We start from the raw sequence: 10,194 nt of genomic DNA on the forward strand, positions 1-10,194 counted from the left end.
ATGGGTAATGCTAGGAAGACAAAAAAACAGCTAAAACTTAACTTATTTAGTATTCATTAATTGTCGCAAAAATTAATAAATGCTAAATAGGACAAACATTTTGTATAACAATTTTTAATCGTTAACTTCATATGAAAATAACTGCATACGGATTTTTGTCTTTAGAAGCATTATTTCGTGCAAAAACAATAATGCACATATACATGATGAAAAGCTGAACTCAACTTTTGTACTGAAGCAGTTCAGCAATTAATTATTTGATATGTACAACAAGAACAAGAATATATATTTATAATTTCACTTATATATATATAAGAGTAACATTCAGTCATTGACTTTTAGCAATAATAAACCGCTGTTAGTGACTTAAACTAATTAGGCACAAGTTAATTGTACTTAAGAAAGCGCGCTTCCGTAATGAATGTAAAAGTCATATAGAGAAATAAAGAGTGAAAAGCTTTAAATACAGCAAGGATGGAGCTGATGATTCATCATTGCCATTTTATGTAGATAGATGATGATGATGGTGATGATAATATAAAATTTTAAAAGATACCATAGGGTAGAAATAATATATATAGAAAAGATGAAGTGGAATAATAATGTGGTCCATGAGAAAAAGTTTAGTACAATTATACAATGATTTGGATAGAACACTGATGTACTGCATGCGTCCAATGATCCAATTTTCAGTTAATTAATGGAAGACCGACACGGGCAAAAACTTCTGCTAACTTTATTATGGTACAGTGCTGCTTTATGTTCATCGTTCGTAAACAATAATATTGCATTTGCAACCCCCGGTTGCCATCTTAATTAGCCCTAACGTCTACTTTTATAGGGTGGGGGACCCTTCATCAAAAGTCATTTGCGTTATAGCCCTACTAGCTCCCCTTATTTATATACTATATCACTTTATACAATCACTTTATACTTATTCTAATAACCTTTTACACACCTTCTAAGTATCTCATTAACGCTACCTTTTATGTATCGGAAATAATTTTCCTTCTTACTCAATTTTTCGTAACAACTTAATTACTACGTAAAAAGGATTCATTTATTATTTTTTAAAAAAATTTAGCTTATTATCGGAGGTATTTAGCTTATTATGCATGCACAAGACAGGATTTTAACACTTCTTTAAGCAGATTAGTGAGTTAACCACTAAATCAACCCAACTTAATTTATTATTGGAGGTATTTATTAATACACTTTATTTGATTTAAGAATTAAAGAATATTTTCAAACATACCATGATCATTTATCGTAACTCATTTTTTATTTAATTTTGACCCATCACAATAATATGTCTCCGACAACACTCATTAATTCTTTCATAAATTATTACAAATGCTACTAATATGTTAATTAACCAATGTATAAATAATATAAGGATAACAACCATAAAATAATTAACCTTTACCATTAACTCGTAAAGGAAAAAAAAAGTTTAATTTGTAAACTTTTGTTGCTTTTTATTAATTTAAAGGTGAAAATTCAGGTGAAGTTAACTTCACATGAAGTTGATATCTGAGAGTTGTTAGATGAAAATTTAGTCAAATTAATTAAATCATCTAACGACTCTCAAATATCAATTTCACATGAAATCGACTGCACGTGAGTTTCCACCTATATATCTACTATCCTACTTTGATTGCCTCACACACTGCATGGGTTGGATTTTAAAAACGGTTATGAGCTAATAATTATATATTTATCTTAACTACTAAAGGCAACCAGATAATTAACAATTTATGAGATGAAGCTTTTTTTTTAATGAGGTGATAAGTAAAGTGATAAAGTAAAGAGTTAAATATTTTTAAATTAAGATAATAAAAATTATATATAAATATAATAGAAGTTATAAATTTAATAGTAATTAATCTTTTATTTTATTATTTTATTAGTTTCTTTAGTTGAGAGGAATTTTTTTTTCCAATTTACCATTGTACTTTGCTTCTTGAGACTTCTACAACTTTAATATTATTACAAGTGTTGAATCTTATGGAAGAAGAACATGCAAATGTCGTGAGAAATATCGTCAACATATAGTGATAGACAATTCTTTTATATTTTAAGAAGAAATTAAAAGGCTGTTATTAAAATACCAAAAGTATAATAATTCCAAATAATTCTGAATTGTAACTAATAATTGTTCCTTTTATACATGATTACATGAATTTATATTCCGATTTCAATTTTGTTTCAATTAAACATCAATCTATTTCACTATTCTAATAATTTATTTACTACGAAATAAATTCACAATTGCAAGCTATGTGAACGTTGCATACAGGTACATATTTTTCTATAAGAAGTATAATCAAATGAAATTAATTGTATAGTCGAAATAAGATTTTAAAGAATATGAAATAAAATTTTCATGCACATTGGAAATTATTTATGGTGACCAGTGACCTATTTTGCCGAATCTCACAAAACTTTAGAAGTTATGGAAAACTTTAAAAGTAAAAATTACTAATAATTTTTTTTTCTTCTACTATTTTTTCTTTGACCATCAATACATATTTCCGTTCCTCGGTGTAATTTGAGGCTCGCATCTCAAAAAATTTATTATTTCTATCTGCAAATATTTAAAATGTTATATAACTACTCGTATAAAAACAAAATCAATGTTATATATATAATCTTGCTTGTATTATGAAATATAGTTTTCTTTTCAAAAAAAAGTACTCATCAAACAATAAATTTTTGTTCTCTCCGTTAAAACATCTTCGAATTACTGAATTTTTTCATTATATTCAAGTTTTAAGACATTTGAAAACACTAATGTAGAGAGCGTGTATTTGTAAAAATAAGAATAGTTAATATAATATATATTGTTATTGCATGTGTATATACTTAGATTACTAGAAAATTAGACATTCTATTTATATTAAGTGAACAATTTAATGCATGTAAACATTTATGGTTTATTTTCGATGTTTTTAACACACAACAAATTCTTATATATTATTTTAGGTAGACTGTCTATTGTGGTTCAATAATCTATGATTTTTCAACTTTGTATGAGTGTTTGTATATATATATATTTTCATAAATGAGTAATGTTTGATATTCAAAATGAATGAAGAGAAAATAAAGTCGGATTTTATCTATGTCACCTAAACAAAAGACATAAAAGTACCTTATTATATTATAAACTAATTAAGTTTTAGTTTAGTATTTTTTTGAAAAGTTATTTCTTTTTAATAGCAGAATGTTTTTATTTTATATATAAAAAAAAAGTGATTCCAAAAAGCTTGCTATTACGATAAAATTTAATGTTATCTAAAAGTTTACATAGCAAAAAAAAAAGAGTATATTTTTGGATTAAAATAAACTAAAAATTCCTCTAAAATGTAAGAACATGTAAAGTTTTACCTTATATTTTTATAGTAAAGAACTATTAATTAAAATCACGGACTTATTATATCATATTCTAATAAAATTATAAGTTTTAAATACCGAAAAGTCTTGATATCTTCCTTTTTATATATTTATCTAATTTTTGTTCTTAATAAAAAGATATTGAACATCAATTAAAAGTATGTTTACATACTTTTAATAGTTTGTGAACCATTAATAAAATTAACCCTCGTTGAATTTTCAAACTGACTTTCAGAAGTAGCATGAGGTTGAATTACTAAATAAAATGTTGGTTAACTAAGGATACAGATTTTTATTATTATTAAGGTATATATATACATTAAACAAAAGTTCGATTTCATGCACTTACATATCCATAATAAGCTAAATATACAAGCAAATAAGTAATAAATTACACTAGTAAAAACAATATTCATGTAGTCATCATGATTTTTTAATGAAAAAAATTATAATTAAAAGTTATATTATAATTTGTTTATGTAACTTTCGTAATTTTTTTTTCAACATATTTTAAGTGTTTTATACGTAGAAAGTTTATTATGAGTACAATTTAGTAAGTTATTTATTACTGATGATGCATTAAGGTGAGGATCAATTTAAAGAAGATAGTTGCACATACATAAATATATATTTTATATGCATCACTAAATTAAATAATATGCGAGACAATAATATCCAATGTGCTACACTAAATTTAAGACTGAATGCATGATATATGTTGCTAATAATTTAATTTTTATTTAAAACTTAGAATATTTGAATGAATGATTAGCTATGTTGCATGGTACTTATATTTTGACAACGTACATTTTACTAAGCATCTAATAAAAAATTGATTTTTTTTAAATTAGTTCAAAATTAATAAATTTTATTTGTTATTTTTTTATTTCAAAACATAAAACCTCAAATTAACTATTTAAATTATTTTATTATTAAATCTGACACAAAATAAATTTTATTAGTTTAAAATTAAAATTTTTGTATTCCTCATCCTCACCCTGTATTCAATATTCATGCAACTTAGCTAATTATAAGTCTCCAACAATAAAAAAAATAAAAACTCAGGTGTAGTTGACTTTACGTGAAATTGATAGCTAAGAGTTGTTAGATGAAAATTTAGTCAAATCAATCAAATTATCTAACAACTTCTAGTTATAAACTTCACGTAAAGTCAATTGCACCTGAGTTTCCACCGTAAAAAAATCCACAAGATATATTATTACATGAGAAAGCTTACCTTGGCTAAATTCTTTTGCATGGAGAAGACACGCAATGGGTGTTTGACTTATCATCATCCATCAGTTTCAAGTTAAAGGTGAAGTTATTAGATGTTGGTTCTTTTATTATAACTGCTTAATTTCTTCAATTATACTCTGCATATATATAATAACACGTATATAATTAGCAAGCCAAATAACTAGCATTAAAAGGAGTAGATAAAGGCAACCAATTCAATATGAGAGTCTCAGGTACGGTATAAATGAGAATTATTGCCTTTTAGTTCATCCACAATAATAATAATAATAATAATAATAATAATAATAATAATAATAATCCTGATATAAACTATACTAATAACCTAATTTCTCTATCAACTCTATCTACAACCTAAATATATGCCTATTGATAGATTCTTGTTTTCCCTATTTCTGGTAAATCATATTCGGATAAATGAAATCATGAATATACTTTGTGATTATGATTACTTTAATAATTAAGGCTCTTAAATCTACAATGTACATAACAAGAGCAATAAGCATAAGAAATATATAACAGTCATGCATGTAAACACCAATGAGTAGAGAGTAGTGATAGATTATAGATAAAAACATGATTAACCAATTTAACTTGTTTTAATGATTAACTCATTATTAAATAAAAAATACTGTATTTCTATTAATTAAATAAATTTAATTCTTTATTTATTATATTTTATATCAATGTTAATATTTAAAAGAATTTGCTAATTAAATTAATAACTTTTTTGGCTAACTAAGAAATTAAACTTGAATGGCTTCTTCTCTTCAGTTTTGGACTTTCCTCTTTGACTGCTATTTAATCTCCTTTTATTTATAATAAATGGCTAATAACTAAATATGGAAAATAATAATTACAATATCTAGCGAGGACATACAATAGAATAATAGATACTTAGAGTCAATAAAAGGGAGAGAGAGAGAGAGAGAGAGTATAGATGTCGTTTTGAACTGGGCATGAATTTATCTTAATGAATTTTCTTGCCTTGTATCCGAATCAAGATTGCCATGCATGTGGGATAAAAACAAAAGGGTAATCATCACTATACTGATACTTAGAAAATTAAGTTTTATTTTGCTGCTTTTTCGAAATGAGCTCTTGGAAAATGACACTGCCCAGGAATCTAAGATACTCCCAACCATTTCAACAGAAAAAGCACCACATACATTCAAGAGTGTAGCAAATGCAAAGGCCAACTCCAATTGTCTGTCTAGCATTATTGCCTTATCTTGCTTATTGTGTATCTTAATTACTGTGTTCCATATATTGCTTTTGGCTTCAAATATCACATACACTGTATGCAATAAGAAGATAATCTTTATTCAATCTCTCCTTTTTATGCCATGAACAGTCTATTTGTAATAAATGCTGTAGGTTAATATATTTATTTAAGCCTCAGTGACTAAATAATTTCCAACAACATGTTGCACCAAATACACAGGGAATATTTGAAATATATATGATGAAATGCGTATAGGTACGTAGCTAGGTATCTTCAAAACCTGAATGCAAAAGGTAGGTATCAACGAACCATTAAAGCTAAGGTAGACAACACTATTAAAAAACACCACGCACACTTCAAAATTCAAAGTAAATGGTTACATATATTAATGTCACATTTTATGTCCAGGTTTGAAAAAGGAAGAGCCTGTAAATTACTCATCACCTCTCCCAATTTAATTACCTCCTTGCATTGATTATTTCATGCATGTCCTAGTGTGTTAGCTATAATCATTGCAACGAGTATATGAGGCCAAAAAAGATGTTATTTTATAATAACCATTGAATAATGATCAAATTTGAACAGCAAGACACTAAGAAAACTGTGCTCATCTGAGGACTATATATAAATATTAAAGATGAGATAAAGGAGGAAAGAAACAAAAAACTGTATTGTATCTATGGAATCATGTAATTAAGCATGACAGATCATCAGAAAGCTAAGAATGCATTGAATCTGCTGCTACTAGTAATAAGTATGTTGCGAGGACTAGTCTCAGCATCAGAAATTAATTAGAATACTTACTTTTGAAGCTAAAACTCTTGAGAGAGAAGCCGCGAACTTTACATGAATCCAAATTAAAAGAGGGTATTTGAGCAGAAGAAAGCGGCGGCTGCTGCTGCTGCAGATGAATAGAATAGAAGAGAAGAAAAGGAAGTAACAAAGGGGATAGAAGATCGAAGAGAGAAGGAGAAAAAGAAGGGGGTGGGGGGGTACTAGTTGTTAATAAATGATATGTATAGTGTATAGCTAAGCAGAAATAATAAAGTAACTATAATAGTCCAAATGGCGAGGATGATGATTCATGAATGAATAACAACATAACCAATAAAAATTCACCTTTTTTACAGCTGTACAACTTGATTATATTCCAGGCTTTGGCTGCAAAGCTAAAATGCGAAACTAAGCACTGTTCAACCCCCGCGCGCGCCCAACAAGCCTAACAGAAAGATTAGACCAAAGAAAGAAGATAGAAAGCAACAAGGCAAGCTTTTCTGTGTAGCATTCAATGCAATGTGAGAGAAATTAAAGAAGCACGCTAGCTTGCTAGTATTGAATTGAATGTTGATACAATAATCTAATAATATAGAAGGGGACAAAAATCTAGCTTCATCAAGAGTCAAATTCCGCAGCTAATTGAAGCTTGATGAGCAGTTTAAGGCGTGCTAAAAAGTTTAAATAAATGGCAAACACTAGTTACTGATCAAAAGAAGGAGAGGAAGAAAGTTTGCGAGCTGCTACTCTTTCTTCATCATTTGTGGTCTGCAGCTGAATGCTGATGAGATAGAGAAGGCCGGCCAGGAAAGAAGCTAATTAAGAAAACTAACAATAATAATAAAAATGCCTGCAAAGGAAAGCCAAGCTCTAGCCAAACTAATCATTATTATTAATATTATTATGTGGCTCTTCCAATTAGTGGACCTCTGATCTGATGATGAAGATCAATGCCGGTGGTGGTGATGGTATTGCAAAGAGGGATCCAAATCAAAAAGTACAGAAGTAGTAGTAGTAGTAGTATCCCCTCTCTGATCCCCAAACCTGCTTGACGATGGTAATGAACTAGACATTGCCAAATGCGAGTGATCTTCAGCTGGGGAAGAAGAAGAAGAAGAAGCACATTCCATGTTGACCCCAAATAGCCTCAGCCGTTTTCCTGCGGTATTAGTACTGTCAAAGTTACTACTATTAGGCACCACACCATGTTGATGTTGCTGTTGTTGATGATGATGATGAGCAACCGGCACAGAATCAATGATCATGGGGGCAATAGCAGTCCCTCTCTCCTGATGCAAGTTGGGGTCAACAATTGACATTGAGGGGGGTGACCTCAGGTAATAGAGAGGTCCAGGAGATCCGGAATTCAGCTGCTGATCGTTGTAACCGCTGAGAAGATGATGACTTGTTCCAGTTGCTGCAGCACCTGGATGATGATGAAAGCCATACATATGGGTGTTGTAATTAGTAGCGAGGGGGTGGTGCTGATGATGATGAAAGTGATGGTGGCGAGGAGGAGGCGTGGGAGAAGGCAGAGAGTAGAACCTGCCGCCGGCGCCCCATGTGATGGCGGCGGAGTAGTGGTTAGGAAGGAAGAAAGGGGAGATGAGGGAGGCGGAAGGGTCAGGAGGGGGATGGTCGGGCCTGCGCCTCCAGTCAATGTACAGCCTGTGTCTATAGAGTTCCCCGAGGCCGCGGTGGAAGGAGACAATGTCGCCGGCGTCGAGCTTCTTCTCCTTAACGAAGCGACTCCAGCCTTTGGTCATAACATAGCTCTGGCTGCTGTTCCAGTAGGAGTATCTGAAGCGCCACAGCTTGCCGTTCCTGTCCTCGAAGTTGAGGAGAAGCCCCTTATCGTTGGAGGATGAGTCCAATGGAAAGTACTTCTCCGCGTGCTGCTTCGGTATCACTAGCCTGTTCAGCTTCCCTACGTCGCTTGGGGTCACCACTTTGTCGAACATGTGCTCTTTCTCCACCGCCTCCGATGATGATGATGAGCAAGAACCAACCATTCCTCCTCCTCCTCCTCCTCCTTGCTGCCAATTCCGATCGTCCTTGCTGCTCCCGCTCCCTAGTGACAACTCCATCAAATCTAGCTGCTTCCGCTGACTGAAATTGGGAGCTACTGCTGTATCTTGCTGCTGCTGTAACCCTAATATATCCCCATACCATCATGAATTGTGAGAATTCATTTTGTTATGATTGCAACAACCAGAAAGAGAAGAAAATATATAGTGCTTACTGTTTCCGCTGCTGTTGGTTTCTTGTCTTGTGTTTGGAATTGGGATGATTTCCGCTGCTTCGTCTTCCTCCTCCTCCTCCTCCTCTTCTCTGCTATCGGAATATCCTTTCACTTCTTCTTCCATCACTAAACCCCACCTTAGCTAATTAATAATAATCTCCCTAGCTCCCTCCCTCTGGATCTCGCAAAACAAAATAGGAATTCATTCATACATACATACATACATACGTGCGTTATGAATTGACCAAGATTATTAGAATCAAAATTAACATTAAAGAAAACAAAGGGATCAAAGTGGAAAGTATGGAGAATGAAACATAGAAGATTATAATAAGGTGAAATAAAAGCTTGGGAGTAGGAGGAGGAAGAGGAAGAAGGTACATATGTTACCGAAGCGAGCAGGGTGAATATGACGATGAGCAGAGGTCAGATTAGAAGGTTGTTTGAGGCGGAGGAGGAGGAGGAGGAGGAGAGGAGTTCATAACCCTAAAGAAATTGGAGGAGAATCCAGTTGAAGAACGAAGGGGTGAAGTAAGTAGTTGTTGTAGTTGACCTACACACATACATGCTCAGTTCATGAGAGGGAACGAGAAGAACAAGTATAGTTACTTACCTCAGAAGACGAAGGAAGGAAGTAGCTAGGAAAAATAAAAAAGGAGATAGAAATGATGTTGAAGCCAGTTTTATTGTTGGAATTGGGAGAGAGAGAGAGAGAGAGAGAGAAAAGAAGGGGGAGGAGGGATTACTACACTTACGTTGGATGGGGGCCCATGAATAATAATGTGGGTATTGTGATCATGTGAGCAAGTTGTCGTTTTCATCATATTTGGTATAATTTCTGTACAACATAACGTTCCGCCTTATTGTGACCAAAAGGCCAGTTGTTCCAGAAGCAACGCAACCAGCCAGTTAAGTGGAAAGACTGATAGGGAGGGCGAGCGCGGTTGTGGCTATTAGAGAAGGGAAGGGGATGGGATGAGATGGAGTTGAGGAATTGTGTACATACAGTTACAGTGTTAGGTTGTTTTGAGTTATTTTCTTGACTTTTGGTGTTTATGTGTGCGCTGTGCTCTATAATGGTCCCGACCGCAAACAACCCAAAGCTGCAGGCGCCCCCTCCTCCCACTCTCCACATTCCTGTTACCCAATTACACATTATATGCTTTTATTTTCACAATTACAACTGATTAATACAAATCTTTTTATATTATTCTAAATTAATATATTTTATATTTTTATTATGTAAAAAACAATAAAAAATTAATACAAATGATCTTATTTTTTATTTTTATTATCATTTCAAATA

The 10,194-nt window shown here is 31.9% G+C and overlaps 1 protein-coding gene across 4 annotated transcripts; it reads right to left on the minus strand.

Annotated features, from left to right (window-relative positions):
- Positions 1–7,260: 7,260 nt before the first annotated feature.
- LOC107491890 (B3 domain-containing protein Os03g0120900) lies at positions 7,261–9,614 on the minus strand. 4 transcript variants are annotated; one of them, XM_052262609.1, is made up of 4 exons: positions 9,502–9,572; positions 9,279–9,374; positions 8,889–9,063; positions 7,261–8,798 (listed from the first exon to the last, which is right to left on the minus strand). In XM_052262609.1, exons 3-4 carry the CDS (start codon positions 9,010–9,012, stop codon positions 7,594–7,596), a joined length of 1,329 nt encoding a protein of 442 aa, XP_052118569.1. In that variant the 5' UTR covers positions 9,013–9,063; positions 9,279–9,374; positions 9,502–9,572; the 3' UTR covers positions 7,261–7,593. The 4 variants fall into 4 exon arrangements, with proteins under 4 accessions (XP_052118569.1, XP_020981802.1, XP_015968292.1 ...); XM_021126143.2 differs by lacking the exon at positions 9,279–9,374 and having other exon boundaries at positions 9,502–9,614; XM_016112806.3 differs by having other exon boundaries at positions 9,279–9,582.
- Between the last annotated feature and the right edge of the window lie 580 nt (positions 9,615–10,194).

The sequence above is a fragment of the Arachis duranensis genome, chromosome 6, assembly GCF_000817695.3.
Source record: "Arachis duranensis cultivar V14167 chromosome 6, aradu.V14167.gnm2.J7QH, whole genome shotgun sequence".
In the NCBI taxonomy this organism is placed as follows: Eukaryota; Viridiplantae; Streptophyta; class Magnoliopsida; order Fabales; family Fabaceae; genus Arachis; species Arachis duranensis.

What these genes read in the sequence shown, in the direction of transcription:
- LOC107491890 (XM_021126143.2), bottom strand. Translation starts at nt 9,012, where the DNA reads ATGGAAGAAGAAGTGAAAGGATATTCCGATAGCAGAGAAGAGGAGGAG. An exon ending in AACCAACAGCAGCGGAAACA is followed by an intron (nt 8,799 to 8,888) that starts GTAAGCACTATA and finishes GGGATATATTAG; the next exon opens with GGTTACAGCAGCAGCAAGAT.